The sequence below is a fragment of the Ascaphus truei genome, chromosome 8 (assembly GCF_040206685.1).
Source record: "Ascaphus truei isolate aAscTru1 chromosome 8, aAscTru1.hap1, whole genome shotgun sequence".
In the NCBI taxonomy this organism is placed as follows: domain Eukaryota; kingdom Metazoa; phylum Chordata; class Amphibia; order Anura; family Ascaphidae; genus Ascaphus; species Ascaphus truei.
The window spans coordinates 4,062,477-4,077,777 of NC_134490.1; the positions used below are offsets into that span (position 1 = coordinate 4,062,477).

The window sequence follows — 15,301 nt, forward strand, 5'->3', positions numbered from 1 at the left end:
CTTCCCCCCATGTACTTCCAATTCCCCCCCATTTACTCCCCCCCATGTACTTCCAACTCCTCCCCATTTACTTCCCCCCATGTACTTCCAACTCCCCCCCATGTACTTCCAACTCCCCCCCCATTTACTTCCCCCCATGTACTTCCAACTCCCCCCCCATATACTTCCAACTCCCCCCCCATTTACTTCCCCCCATGTACTTCCAACTCCCCCCCCATGTACTTCCAATTCCCCCCATGTACTTCCAACTCCCCCCCATGTACTTCCAACTCCCCCCCCCATTTACTTCCCCCCATGTACTTCCAACTCCCCCCCATGTACTTCCAATTCCCCCCCATGTACTTCCAACTCCTCCCCATTTACTCCCCCCATGTACTTCCAACTCCCCCTCATTTACTCCCCCCCATGTACTTCCAACTCCCCCCCATTTACTCCCCCTCATGTACTTCCAACTCCCCCCCATGTACTTCCAACTCCTCCCCATTTACTCCCCCCCATGTACTTCCAACTCCCCCCCCCCCATTTACTTCCCCCCATGTTCTTCCAATTCCCCGCCATTTACTCCCCCCCATGTACTTCCAACTCCTCCCCATTTACTTCCCCCATGTACTTCCAACTCCCCCCATGTACTTCCAACTCCCCCCCCCCATTTACTCCCCCCCATGTACTTCCAACTCCTCCCCATTTACTCCCCCCCCATGTACTTCCAACTCCCCCCATTTACTTCCTCCCATGTACTTCCAACTCCCCCCATGTACTTCCAACTCCTCCCCATTTACTTCCCCCCATGTACTTCCAACTCCCCCCCATGTACTTCCAACTCCCCCCCCATTTACTTCCCCCCATGTACTTCCAACTCCCCCCCATGTACTTCCAACTCCCCCATTTACTCCCCCATGTACTTCCAACTCCCCACATGAACTTCAAACTCCCCCCATGTACTTCCAACTCCCCTCCCATGTACTCCCCCTTGTACTTCCATCCCCCCCAATCTCGCATACTTCCAAACCCCCCCAATCTCGCGAGCTTCCAACTCCCCCCCCCCATCTCACGTACTTCCAACTCCCCCCCCAATCTCACGTACTTCCAACTCCCCCCCAATCTCACGTACTTCCAACTCCCCCCCAATCTCACGTACTTCCAACTCCCCCCCAATCTCACGTACTTCCAACTCCCCCCCAATCTCACGTACTTCCAACTCCACGTGTCACAGTGTGTCACGTGAGAGAGTATGAGACAGTCACAGTGTGTCACGTGAGAGAGTATGAGACAGTCACAGTGTGTCACATGAGAGAGTATGAGACAGTCAGTGTGTCACATGAGTATGAGAGTCACAGTGTGTCACATGAGAGAGTATGAGACAGTCACAGTGTGTCACATGAGAGTATGAGACAGTCACAGTGTGTCACATGAGAGAGTATGAGACAGTCAGTGTGTCACATGAGTATGAGTCACAGTGTGTCACATGAGAGAGTATGAGACAGTCACAGTGTGTCACATGAGAGTGCTGACCGATTCAAGCTCTACCTGAAATTGTTTTCAAACATCATTTCAGAAGTGACTGTCTTGTAAACAATTGTATCCTTCAGTTTTGTTACTGTATCAGGAAGGCTTTACTCTCAGCCTCTGCTGGTCTCACCCGTACGGATTCATTGCTTTCCTCGGAAGTTCTCTCGGAAGTGAGGGCAGAGGCAGAATCAGACTGGAGTAAAAGCTTCATCTGGTTCTATCTGCCATCTTAGGCATTTTCAGGGGCACTTTTTCCCATGTAGAGGAACGTCTCGGAGTAAAAACACTGACTGAGAACAATAACACAGAGTGTGGAGCAGGGGAACCTGGTTCTATACCCGGTGTCGGCTCCTTGTGACCTTGGGCAAGTCGCTTTACCTCCCTGTGCCTCAGGCACCAAAACACATAGATTGTAAGCTCTGCGGGGCAGGGACTTTGTCTGCAAAAAAAATCTATGTACAATGCAGCATAGCACTGTCAGCGTTATACAAGAAAAACTATTATTATTATGTAACAAGGATGAAAGGAAGTTTAGGCGTGGTCTGCAGGAATGTGGAAATATGTCCCCTCAATATACATATATTTTAGAGGGATTGTCGAAATCAGGTAAGAATGATAGAATGTCTCACTGAAAATGTCACAGTGGTATCCATAATGAAGAGGCACCTATAAAAATGAGGTTACGCTCCCATGCGTGTAGCACACCCTGTGTGGGGCCTGTGGATCCACTGTTGGTGAGTATAATGGTGGAAGCAGCTAGAGCTGTCTCACCAGTCCGAATATTTCAGGGTGTGTGCTCGCTGGGACCTTGTCATTTCAATCTTCCCCGACAGCCCTGACTGGCACTCCGAAGCCCATGCAGGACACAGTTCTCTCTCTCAGCTGTCAGGTTGTCACTGGGAAAGCTGATGACTTGTGATGAGCAGTGATACGCACAGCATCATCTGCTGAGACAAGTTATTATCCCTTCAGGAATCAGGACCCATGTAAGCGCTGGGGGTACCAAGGACGATAGGTGACCCAAGGAGAAGATCTTACAGTATATGCATGAACCATGTAGCCTGAGCCTCCAACTTGGGGAAGGAAATACAAACACAAGAGGGTACCCCAAACGCGTTAACAGCTCTGTGTCCCCGTTGGGAACATAACATGAAAACATAGACGTCGGTGACAAAGAAAGCCACATTCAAAGACTCTAACAGCCCTTACACGGAGGAGGGGAGAGGTTTGTCTTGGATGTGGGAGTTGGTCAGGGGTACAGTATGTGTCCCTAATATCTCTGCGGAGGGGTATATGTTTCCATGGGGGATAGGGGAGTGCTGAGCTGTGCATCCTAGCTGTGTCTATTGGTGGGGCGGATGTTTGAGAACCTCTGTCCCTGCCACCTCTGTATTAGGAGGGGATGAGAGTTGTGTGTCTCTGGTGCCCTTGTCTCTATGAGAGTTGAGGGGTATGTACCTGTAGGAGGTGAAAGGGGGGGTGAGGGGTATGTGGCTCTCTTGAGATGTCTGCGTCACAGATGTCTCTGTGGGGTGGAAGCAGCGGTTTGAGAGGTCTCTGTGCCTGGAATCTCTGTATTAGAGGGGTGGGGGGGAGGCAGTTGGAGGAGGGCTGAATGGTTATGTTTCACTGATGTCTCCACATCTCACCTTGCTGTCTCTATAAGAGATTGGGAAGTACCAGGCTCAGACTGAGGCTGGAGATATATGACAATGCTGAGTATGACTACACACCTAGACAAACAACATTCCATACTGGAGAGGACGCGTCCTATAGTACAGAGAGTTGTTGTGGATACTATGAATAAAGTCAGCATGGCAGAATCCACAAATGTCTCCATTAAGTAATATTGTCTGTGAAGAGAAGGAGTTTCAGAGACCGGTTCCATCCAATAATTGCTTAAACCCTTGGAATACCACAGGGTATTGTCTTTGAAGGTTCTTCTGTCACTGAAGAGATTGGGCATATTCTCCAGCTATAGCCGTAACACTCAGCACATGCCTGAGATGTACAGTACATGTCACTTTGTATCTTCCTTGGTAGGATCTTTCTATATATATGAAAATCACAAGTGGAAGAGTTGCTGAGGTCTAGCTTTGTGTAATGATGCTGTCCCTTTGGTGATGGTGATGCTGGTCCAGGGGCCAGTGTCAGACAGATACAGCTTCTCACAGTGCATGGGGACAAACCATTGGCCTGCTCCCCGGCCTCTCAAACTGTCTCTTGCTGAAGCACTGGAATATACATCTCCAGCACTCTGCACTCTAGTTGCAATGGCTCCACCTCCACATGCTCTCACAGACTATACCTTACAGAGGTGTACAGTATATACTAACGTGAGAAAGCCACTAATATTTGTTAAAGGCTTTTGCCCGGAATAGAGTCTTCCTCTTAAAAACAATTACGTCTCCATAAACTTTCACTGAGTCTGTCTCTCTAAGATGTTTTGCTTCCACTGATTATCATGGGGCACTCACTCTCTACAATAAATGATCTGTCTCCATATACTTTCACGTTACCTCCTTCGTAAACATTCACTTCCTCCATTACAATCTCAGATTTAGAGAGTCAAATCACCAACAGGCTAAGTGGCAATTTAAGAATCCCTCGCTCCTCTCCTCTATTACTCTAATCTTCATCCCACGCTCTCTATCCATCACCCTGTCATTCAGTTTTCCTCTTCTCTCTCCATCCTTCTCTTATTTCCAGTCTCTCTTCTCTCCCTTACACTACAGTACTTTCTCCTCTTAGCTTTCCCCCTTTTTTCTTCTCTTTCAGAAAACCCCTCTCCCTTTTCTCCCCCAACTCACTCCTCTCTCCTCTCTGCCTCTCCCCCCCACCCTCTCTCCTCCTCTTTCCCGGCAGTTCTCTGATGAGCACTGAAAACCGGCTTCCGCTTTGAACATCCCACCTCATCATACAAACTGACACAGCCATGCTTTTCAAAAACCCACAGCCAATCTGTTAATCATTACTTATTTACAAACGCCTCCAGGGCTGGAGAGCCCTGTAAGGAACGCGCACAGTATACCAGGCAGCCTCACTTTCCCTGCTAGTGGAATAAGTTAAATAAATGTTAAAAAAAAAAAAAAAAAATGCGTGGAATACAAAAAAATAAATAAATAAGAAAAAAAAAGAAAGACACCCTGAGGCACCCTAAACCCATCACTTTGTATTGCACATAAAATGTACTGGATAACACTAAAGTATTTAATATATATATGGTATAATATACCTACAGGAATGGCCTTTTTGTGCAGAGCTTGGCTCTCTGGTATCTGGTAATTTGATGTTTAGCTGAAGGCAACAGCATGAAAAAAAAAAAGCCCTGCACCTAGCTACTGAACTGTCAGCTGAATTCTCCAGGGCCTGTAGGGTAAAGATGTACCCTAAAGCGCCAGAATCTTGACACGGCTTTGAAGCACATGAAAACAGTGTAAATAACTCCCTAGAATTATTATCACTCAAGATCAAAGGAAGGAGAGAGATTTAACAGAGCAAGAAAAGGGGGTGAGGTTTTCTGCTCCGTGAGGCCAGTTAGTACTAGCAGAGGTTTTTTTTACCCTCCTGTTATTATTACAGCCGTTTTAAAACGAGTCATACAATAAAGAAACAAGATAAAAGACAAGCAGTTACATTTCAGATAGATGTGGCGTACATGAAAATAGGAGCAATGTTCCGGCCACTTCTGGATCCCTGACAAGGGTTTAATAAAGGGGGCGGCCACCGTAGTCCTTTTCTCCTGCATACAATATAACAGAAAGCCTTGCCTGTTATTTACTGTTCTACGTGTGTTAATACCCACATGGAGGGGTTGTTTCCACAGCTGCAGTTTATGTAGGATTTTTTTTAATGGTTCACCCACATTCGTTTCCTACAAAAAGAAGAGGCAATACAGAATGTGTCCCTTGCTTTTAGATGCAGAAGGTACTGTACCCCTCGCTGCTAAGGGTGTCCAAATGTGTTAGCCACCTCTTTACTGCCAGGGAGCTCTGCAACCCATAATTGTTATTAGGGGGATACATTTCATGGTTGAGACTTGGAGTGCTCTTTCAATTATTTATGGATGCTGTTTGTCTTTGAGGTTTTGCAATATGGGGTTCTGTACTGTATATGGGTTTATTTTGCTTCTTTATTGGCTCTGAAGATGTACATTCTGGTTATTTCTGAATTCTTTAAGTGCCTCATTCATAAAACGCAGAGTTTACCAAGTTCTGGTTTAACTTTTGTACAAGTTTGGCAAGTCCAGATTCTATCCAAGTCTTGTGTTTGTCAAATTTCGGCTTTCAGTTATGCTTAAAAGTTTGATGCTTTCGAGTTTTAGTTCTGCTCTTAACTTGCAAGTGTTTGTTCCGAGTCTGTGTGTTTTGGGTTCTGTCCGAATCTGAAGTATCCTGGCTCCATCTCACCTTTGAGTTGGGAGACTCCAGGTTCGGTCTGATCTCTGTCCTTGTGGACAGTTGTTTTGATGAAACTTGGTTCAAATTCAGTTATGAGTTTTGCCACAGCTGGGTTATTTTTTATGTTCTGAATTGGAAGTTTCCGGATTCCTGGTTGGAAATTGACGAGCTGTGGTTACCTTCTCTTTTTATGATTGGATGAGTTTAGAATCCACGTTCTCTTGCTTCACAAATCCTGCCACCCCGATTATGTGGCTTCCAGACAGCTCCTAAGAAACTTCTGAATCTCCTAATTACCGCACTGTCGCATCACAGCTGCATTGTGTAACTCCAAGAAGAACTCAGATGAGCAGCCTGTATGTTATTAGTATTTTCCTCTCCCTTCACCGTCCAAATCAATTAACGAAGATTTGATTTCAATCGACAGCATAAAAGGGAAAGGTAAATCTGAGGTTCATCTCAGATTGTAGTAATACATCTAACATATTCCCTGTGAACAGATAGCTGTACTCAGAGTCACCACTTCAAACGGAGACTAGCCTCAGGCTAGCATATCATGGGAGCCGACTGATTGCTTCATGTTATCATTAGTGTCAGAGCTCGTTTCCAACTACACAGGCAAAGGAAGAGGGGAGAGGGCACCCACTTTACAGACTACGGGGCCTATGCTATAAGCGTTCAGAAGCCACTTATCGGCCAAAATGCCTACTACGATTGTATAAGCGTAGAAAATTGGGCGATAAAAGACTGAATCGACAACATTTTGAGCCTTCAAAAAAAAGGTTCTGAAACTCGTGCAATTCTAGTAGCCGCGATTAGCTTATCGAGGCTAATCGCGGCTCTAGAATGGCGAGTTTCTCCCAAAATCCTCACGCCAGGAAAAGTTGGCGTGAAGGTGGTGAGAACCTGCTGAGAAGGCGGGACTTAAGAGAAAAAAAAATGCATTTTTCCTGCATCGGATTGATGTCGGGAGACTCCGGAGCTGATACCCATTAATATCAGCACCGCAAAATGCATTTACAGGCAACTTCATTACCTTAGCTAACCGCTAAGGCAATGAAGGGGTTAACCCCTCCCGCTACCCACCAAGGGCCAAATACCCCCTTCACCCACACACGCTACCAACAATAAACACTAATATCCACCTCCTCTACCCCCACAAGATTTATACCAGAGGCCACGGGTGTCCGGGGGTCCCTCAAGTGGTCCCCACGGGTGTCTTTAGGCCCTCAGGTGGTCCCCGGGGGTGTCTGGGGGCCCTCGGGTGGTATCCGCGGGTCCCTGCTGGCCTGCGGTACCAATCCTGTTCCCAAATTTTTTCCCCAATGTATTTAAATAAATACTCCCCTCCTCCCCCCCCCCCCAACACATACAGTACTGTAATGGGCAAAATAACTATTATCCAGATATGGATAACTGCTCATTTGCCCATTATTAAATAAAACATTAGCCAGCCAGCATAAATAAACCTTTCTATTTACCCCTGCCATCATGGACGGCGTCCTCGTCAGCAAACTGCAGGTCCATGTCCTCCGATGCCAGAAAGAATACATGAAAAAATACAATCTAATGGCCCCTAACCCCTTAATCACCATAGCGGTTAATAACTGCTATAGGAATTAAGGGGTTAACCCACCCTCCCCCGCTACCCACCCACCCCGGTCCCACTATACCCACCCTGTACCCATTGATTGGCACAGTGGTACATCATACCCATATAATATGGGCATGATAAGCCACTATAGCAGTCAATGGTCACCCTAATAAAAAAGCATGAAGGCCAAAAATACACAATAATAAAAGATACACAAGCACCTAAACACCCCAATTAAATAAATAAAAGCACTAGCCACCCAATTAAATAAATAAAAGCACTAGCCAACCAATCAATTAAATAAATAAAAGCATTAACCAACAAAACAATTAATGGATTTAAACCACTAGCCAACAAATCAATTAATTAATAAAAACACTAAACCAATTAAACGAGTAGCCAACAAAATAAATAAGTAATTAAAAATGCTAAACAATTGAAAAATTAAATAAAAACAAGCCATCCAAATTACAAACAATTTAAGCCAAACAATAAACGGAAAAGAAAAACAACAATCAATAGAAAAAAAGTATTTTTATGTTATGGGGTGCCAGTATCTCCTATGCATTTATATGTCCCGCGTCACGTGACCGTGGGAATAAAGTGCATAGGAGATACCGCACCCCATTACGGGCCTGTATCTTGGAAGCAGTGGGTCCTCGGACCTCAAATCAACGCGGTTCTGATCCAGAGACCCCTGCTCATCTACACTAGTAATAAAATTTATATTTAAAAAAAAACATTAATTGCGGGCGAGATTTGCGCAGGGAGAGGCGGCTCTCTGTGCAGCGCCGGGTAACGCCTTTTCAGAGGCGATCATCACGTCGCCGGCTACTCGCTCTTTTTGGGAATTTTGCTATCACGGGTAAACGAGGCTTTCTGAATACCGTGATACAGTAGCAACGCTCAAAAAACAGGCGATTTAAATGGGCCGGCGATTTTTTTTTATGAACGCTTAGTGCATAGGCCCCTGCGTATTTTCTCAAACGCCTTTTCAAATTGTTTTCCGTGACAGAAATTGTTTTTTTTCCAGCTCTGTCATTACCTGCTGATACGCTGACAGAATAAATACTTGTGCTTTTGAAAGCCATCTAACAACACGGCAGGTTTTCTATTTTCCGCCCGTCTCATATTTTTCACTTCTATGGCTGCACCGTTTATTTCCAAAGAGTAGAATAGAGATGAGGGTTTAAACACTGACACATTGCCCGCTGCTCTGTGAAAAAACTGATCCAAGGGTGAAGCCAGAGCTGTATACTCTGTACATAGAGTTATGGTCTCAATGTATAAAAATTGAGTTTTTTCTGCAGCACCTGGGACAGCTGCCAGGCTGTATTTTACCTAGCACCCGCAGCACCACGGACAGCTCACTACTACTCATTAGCTTTGTCCAGAAATGGTCCTGCTTATCGTCTACTGCAGGGGTGCTCAACTCCAGTCCTCAAGAACCCCCATTAATATCTCCACGATCAATCAATTATTGCTTTTTTCTGTCCCTAACAGGTATGGGCCCTGATTTACTAAACAATGCTATGGTATAAGGCCCCTTCTGATCAGTTAAAATGGATCGTTAGCCAATCTAGAACACTATCTCTAAAAGCGGAGTGTAATATTTTTCCATTCAGTTCAGAGAATAGCATCTCTATTAGAAATAAGAGATTATCATCTCAACAGATATAAATTCACAATGACACCAAAGATTCAACAATAATGTAAGAGAGAGTCAGGGTTCCTCCAAGGCAAACCCAGTAGCTTCCATAATTTGGTTCATAGGGAATTCACCTACAATGCTAAAATACATGTGGAGTTATTAACAATGACATATTATAACACACGAATAGTAAATGTTCACTGACCATACCACTGATAAGGTTACTTTTCTGAAACATTGATTAAACTTGTTGTTGCAAGGCATTGTAGGCCATTTTTACTAAATTGTGCTAAGCGGTAATGTGCCTTATAGCCTATTTTGGTAAATGAGCTAAAAGGTGCCTTACTGCTTCTCACATCTTAGTAAATATACCCCTGAATAAAGTGTCTTGCCTCTGATGTGGGAAGGTCCACCAATTGCCATATTCGTTTGACCTTGAACAAGGAACTCCCAATGCCTCCCCAGGTAAGTCAATTTGTTGGCAATAAATCTACAGTATCTTGAAAATTCTGTGGAGCCCTGTTTCTTATACTTTCCATCCCCAAGTACCAAACATGAGATTCTTTTTGGCACAGGAAATCAAAGGAGCTGAATTTCATACGTATATGTAAATTTGCAACTATTTTCTAATTCATGAGGAGACATTGGTATTCCCTGTGGGTAGGTTACACGTCACCGGAGGCCTGTCCTGGTCACCCCCTCATTCTCTTTCCATCTCTTACCTCATGGTGTTGGGTGAGGAGTTTGGGGAGTTTCTCATGCCTCCGTTTCGCTGCTTTTTTTTAGGTGATAGTGCCGATGGATGATCATCTTCAACTGCAAACATAGGCAAAGCGGTCAGGCAGGGAAGAGTGAGGAGGACTGTAGACAGAACACAACAAGAAACTAACAGAAGAAGAAGAACAAGGGTGAAAGGCAAACAGACAAAACACTTAACAAGTCAGTCACTCACAGCTAAAGCACCACTAGCCTACAACGGAAGCTGTCAGTCGTGAGGACACAAAGCACATTGAGAAGCAGAAGCTGGTACTGGTTTTATCAGCATGGGCTGTTACAACAAGCTGCTGTATTCACAATTCATGCAAAAATCACCAGGATCTCGCTCGTGAGCGGATTACTTTCTGACGGCTGGAGACCCAAGGAGTGTGACCCTCTACGCTGCAAGGAAAGTCTCTGGTATTGTGGGAGCTAAACGCCCTGCAAAGCTAACACACGGCAAACCCAGCCCCGACAGTGAAGGAGAGGGACAGCCTCTATGCCAACCCAAGCCTAACCAGTCCGCCAACCTGACTGGGAGAGGGAACAGTATGGTCTCTATGCCAAATAAAGCTAATTCTTATCATTAAAGACACCTTTTCCTGATTATTTCTGTCCTCTGAGAATTCAACACTATACACCAAGCTCCAAACTCAAGCTTACGATCATTAACAATGCATTATCAATGTTAGCGCTTTGTGAATAGACCTCACAGTGTAGAGTTCAGTCCCTATGCTCACTATGCGACTAAGAACATGCAGTGGTGAGCGGTGGTATGTGTATAAGGGTTACACTTGCTTGGGTTAGCTGAAGTTTGAGATTTATTAAGCCAATATAGGTGAATCTACCATCAAAATGACACAATCATATAACATTGAACTCTTTGGGCGCCTATAGACATAGTTACTATGTCATGGGGTCTGGCACTATGGGGGTCCCATGACATAGTGCAGGGGCTGCCAACTACAGTCTTCAAGGGCCACCAAAGGTCAGGTGTTTTAGGATATCCCTGCTTTAGCACTGGTGGCTCAATCAGTGGCTCAGTATAAGACTGAGCCACCTCTGCTGAAGCAGAGACTGATTGAGCCACCAATGCTGAAGCAGGGACTGCTTGAGCAACCTGTGCTGAAGCAGGGATATCCTTAAAACCTGACCCCTTGGTGGCCCTTGAGGACTGGAGTTGGCCGCCCCTGACGTAATAGCGACGTCATATTCTACCTGCTAGTTTTTGTGTGGGAGATCGCGCTCAGTGGAACGAAAGAGGAGAAGGATCTCCTGTTCCATTTCCGTCATCAGTGATGGCGCGATCACGAGATCGTGAGTGCCAGAGGGACGGTGGCGCTCTGGTGGAGGTTTTGTTTTACCATATACTGAGAGAAAGACCATGGTACACTGCTTACAATGCTGTGACGCGCCTCCATCTACATTGTACATGCTATCGAGCATCTTTCTCTCCCCAGCATCCAGCCTGAGATGCCTCGCTCCATCCGGTATCCACCCCAAAAAGTCCCCAACTCTCCCTATTCCCCCAATTCCATCTCTAGACAGAGACCGCCAGTGGTTTGTTTCTATTAATGAAAGACCCTCCCGGGGTCTGAAATGTACTGGACACAGATGTTATTAACCAAATCATGTAACGCTCCGTTAACCTATTAATGGATCGCGTTCTATAGAGCGTGGCTACAGTATGACTACTCCAACAGTGATTAAGTGACACGTAGAAGCGATGGTGTATTTCCCTCCCTGATCGGGGAGACCCTGAACCCCTCAAATCACGGAAACTATCTGACGAATACCTACAAACTCTCCCTTTAATGATGCGCCGGAGGAGGAGCTTAGCGTTACGAACACGGCCTTTTAAGTTGTTGAACATGGTTCAAATCACAAGTTACGTTATCTCCCTATGTCTCAGGCACTAACACTAGATTGCAAGCTCTTCAGGGCAGGGACTCCTTATGTCTGCACATTACTGTATAAGAAATATATATATATATATATTATTGTTATTGATTAGTATTTAAGGCATCAGCTCAAAAAAAGTCATTTATTGGCACGTTTAAGCACTTAATGTAAATGATGCTGTTAATTACAATACAGGGTCACCCTGCACCTCAATTCCTGTATAATAACGTGAGCGTTTGGAGTGTTAAAAGCAGCGAACCCCCTCAGTCTTGGCACGCTGAGCCCTAATACACATTTCTGGATCTTTCTTTGAAATGCTGCACCGTCGTCCGTGATTTCCCAAGCAACCCCGCGAGATTCTGGCCCATATTTACTTAACAGTGCTATGCAATAAGACACCTTCCGATGCAGCAAGATCCAAGAGTACCGTGATATAGCCTTGCTTGGTAGGTACGAGCCTCTGTGTGGTGCATGTATTGTTATTCACACTCCCATTTACAGGGCAGAGTAAGTATTCCACGGAGGATACCGCAGAAGTGCCAGCAAGTTACAATACGAGCAGGAATACATCTGCCGGTGGAGGAAATGGGACCATTAAACCTACTGCTATATGTGCTGTATATAGCGTACTGTATATAGCATGGTGGCTGTCGTAGTTGTTTCATAGCTAAACATTTGTTTAGAATTTGGGCCCAAGAAGCCCAAAACGGATTCCGTGGGACACCCATCCTGCTCCCAGCTCCCGGCTGGTTCATGGTGGATATCTCAGAGAGGTACGATTAATATAACGATTCCAAGGTCGCAGTGAATTTGGCCTTTCTTAGAAGATTCACAAAATCCCGCAGCACAGGGGCGGCCAGCTCCGGTCTTCAAGGGCCACCAGCAGGTTGGGTTTTAAGGGCATCCCTGCTTCAGCACAGGTGGCTCGGTCTTCATGTTTTGTGGTTAGGGTCTGGCACTTTTCCTTCTACAACAGAGCTTCTCAACTCCGGTCCCTACGCCAGACTTCTGTAGCTTCCGGCGGGTTTTCTGGGCACATTCCCTCCTATGAGCAATATGACCGCGGCATGTTATAGGGTTGGGTGGCCAACCCCAGTTCTCAAGGGCCACCAACAGGTCAGGGTTGAAGGATGTCCCTGCTTCAGCACAGGCGGCTCAGTCAAAGATTGAGCCACCTGTGCTGAAGCAGGGATATGCTGGATACCTGACCTGTTGGTGGGGGTATGGAAGACTGAGGTTGAGATCCTCAGCCCTACAGAAACCTTAATGAATGAAACCCATCCCGGGAACGCCTTAGATTTTGCAACGAGGACAGATTCTGCAGGTGAGACCATCGGAAGCGTCTGCAGAATTGCCCCATCTGCAGTTTTTTTAGGGAAGTAGATGTCACCCTCCTCCTAACGAATCTCCCGAAAGCTCAGTCTTCTTCTGGGGTTAGTTTGCACGTACAATCAGGTTGTACTGTAGCATGTTGGACAGCACGTTCACAAGTCCAGTTCCAGCCTCCTCGGACTGTCTTTTACAGATTGTCTTCAAGATCAACTTCTATTCACGTGCAAAGCTGGTGTCGCCCGGGTCGAGAATGGACAATTAACCTTTTAGCTTCCATATGAGCCGACAATACATTGCAGAATGGAAAAACTACCTCTGATTTAATGCATTGCACCATATTCTGCACGGAGTAGTATTAATTAATCAATCATGCCCGTGCATTGCGGGCACCGCTTGCAGAGAGAGGGTTACATATAAAATGTAATATACAGGTGTACATTGTTAGCTTGGGAGGACTATGTTACCCTCAGACCTGGCACAGATTGGGACCTTAGTAAAAAAAAAAAAAGAACGCTAGAAAGTAGCACAATTTGCTACATCCCATTATAAGCCCACTGGGCGGAATGGGAATGCCTTGTTACATTGACTCTGTGTGGTATAAGATGACTGTCCTGTTCTGTCTGAGTTCTGCCCCAGAACGGCCCTGCGGCTTCTCATCCCATGTTTTCTGCGGTGTGATTTGATATTTCATAGTCTATTTACTGGGGTTAGAAATCAATAACGTACAAACTCTCCTGCACTACAACAGGGCGGGCCAACAGGCCAGGTTTTAAGGATACCCCTGATTCAGCACAGGTGGCTCAATCATTGGCTCTATCGAAGCCTGCGCCACTGATTGAGCCACCTGTCCTGATGCAAGCGTATCCTTAAAACCTGACCTGTTGGTGGCTCTTGAGGGCTGGAGTTGGCCACCTGTGGTCTACAAGGAGAATGAACGGTCATTACCAATGTGGTAATGTTATCAGGTCTACGTGAATAAACCATTAGCTATGTCTCTACGTCTTCCAAGCACATTCTCCAAAACAAACCTCACGTACCCTCAACAAACAGACCCTCTGCCTAAAATGTGCATAACCTCAGGGTGCCGGATTGTATACTGGAGTCGGGAGGGGTGCGTGGAGAATCGCCACCTGCCCAGGACCAAACAGATACCGTCACTGCAGGTTTTGGGTTTGGACGGGAGTTCAACGTTTCAACGATTTCCAGGATTCTGGCAAACAATGGGTTAAGTTGTTAGTTTCCACATCGGGCAGACGGCACACGCGGTGTCAGTAATGTCACACTCTCTGCCACCTCTTCACTGCTGGAGGAATGATGCCATCTTTACTGGGGTTTGTGTAAGAACTGATAAATATCGAACGCTTATGAGAAGTTTTTTCTTCTTTTTTAAACGCTTATACTTTCCAGTTCTACGGTGAAGAAATGTCTAGTTTAGCGACTGCAGATTATAATTGTGGGACCTGATATTTATTATATTATGGCAGCTCATTAAATGACTGCTTGTAGATGGGAAGGGCGTGAGAAAGCCGAGTCTCCCTGAGCCATATTCTCTAAACGGCGCTATCGCACGGAAAGCCCCATTGAAATCAATCACGCCGGCACCATCGCAGCCCGTTAACTCTTGAGTTGCCGCCTCGTTCATTCACAAAGTGACATAATAAAAGAGAATGAATGAGTGGGAATAACAGCCCAACGGGAGCCGTTACCGGCAACAGAGTGAATAACCAGATCACCAACTGCGCGGGTACACGTGGCCGGTGGAAGAATGTGCAGGTGAATGCGTGAGCTGCGACTAGTTAAAGGAACGGATAGGCGAATGTGAGCATTTCCCAGGGCGTGACAGGGCCAGCCCAAGTAAAATCAGTCACGCCCAGCATTTTATTTTTAATTAGAGTGGTGCAGAAAGAGGGTTCAGGAGTGGAATACTCTCAATCAGGGGTGGAATACTCCCAATCAGGGGTGGAATACTCTCAATCAGGGGTGGAATACTCTCAATCAGGGGTGGAATACTCCCAATCAGGGGTGGAATACTCTCAATCAGGGGTGGAATCCTCGCTTTCAGGGGTGGAATACTCTCAATCAGGGGTGGAATACTCTCAATCAGGGGTGGAATACTCTCAATCAGGGGTGGAATACTCTCTTTCGGGGGTGACCAAC

The 15,301-nt window shown here is 45.8% G+C and overlaps 1 protein-coding gene across 10 annotated transcripts in view; it reads right to left on the reverse strand.

The window, feature by feature from the left end:
* KCNMA1 (potassium calcium-activated channel subfamily M alpha 1) overlaps nucleotides 1-15,301 on the reverse strand; it is a 397,276-nt gene that overhangs the window by 62,553 nt on the left and 319,422 nt on the right. For 8 of the 10 annotated variants that reach the window (XM_075610355.1, XM_075610354.1, XM_075610347.1 and 5 more), the window contains one exon: nucleotides 9,877-9,970. In XM_075610355.1, the coding sequence (XP_075466470.1) occupies nucleotides 9,877-9,970 (94 nt within the window). Of the gene's footprint in view, nucleotides 1-9,876; nucleotides 10,016-15,301 lie in introns of all 10 variants that reach the window. The other 2 variants (XM_075610348.1, XM_075610351.1) reach the window with 1 other exon arrangement.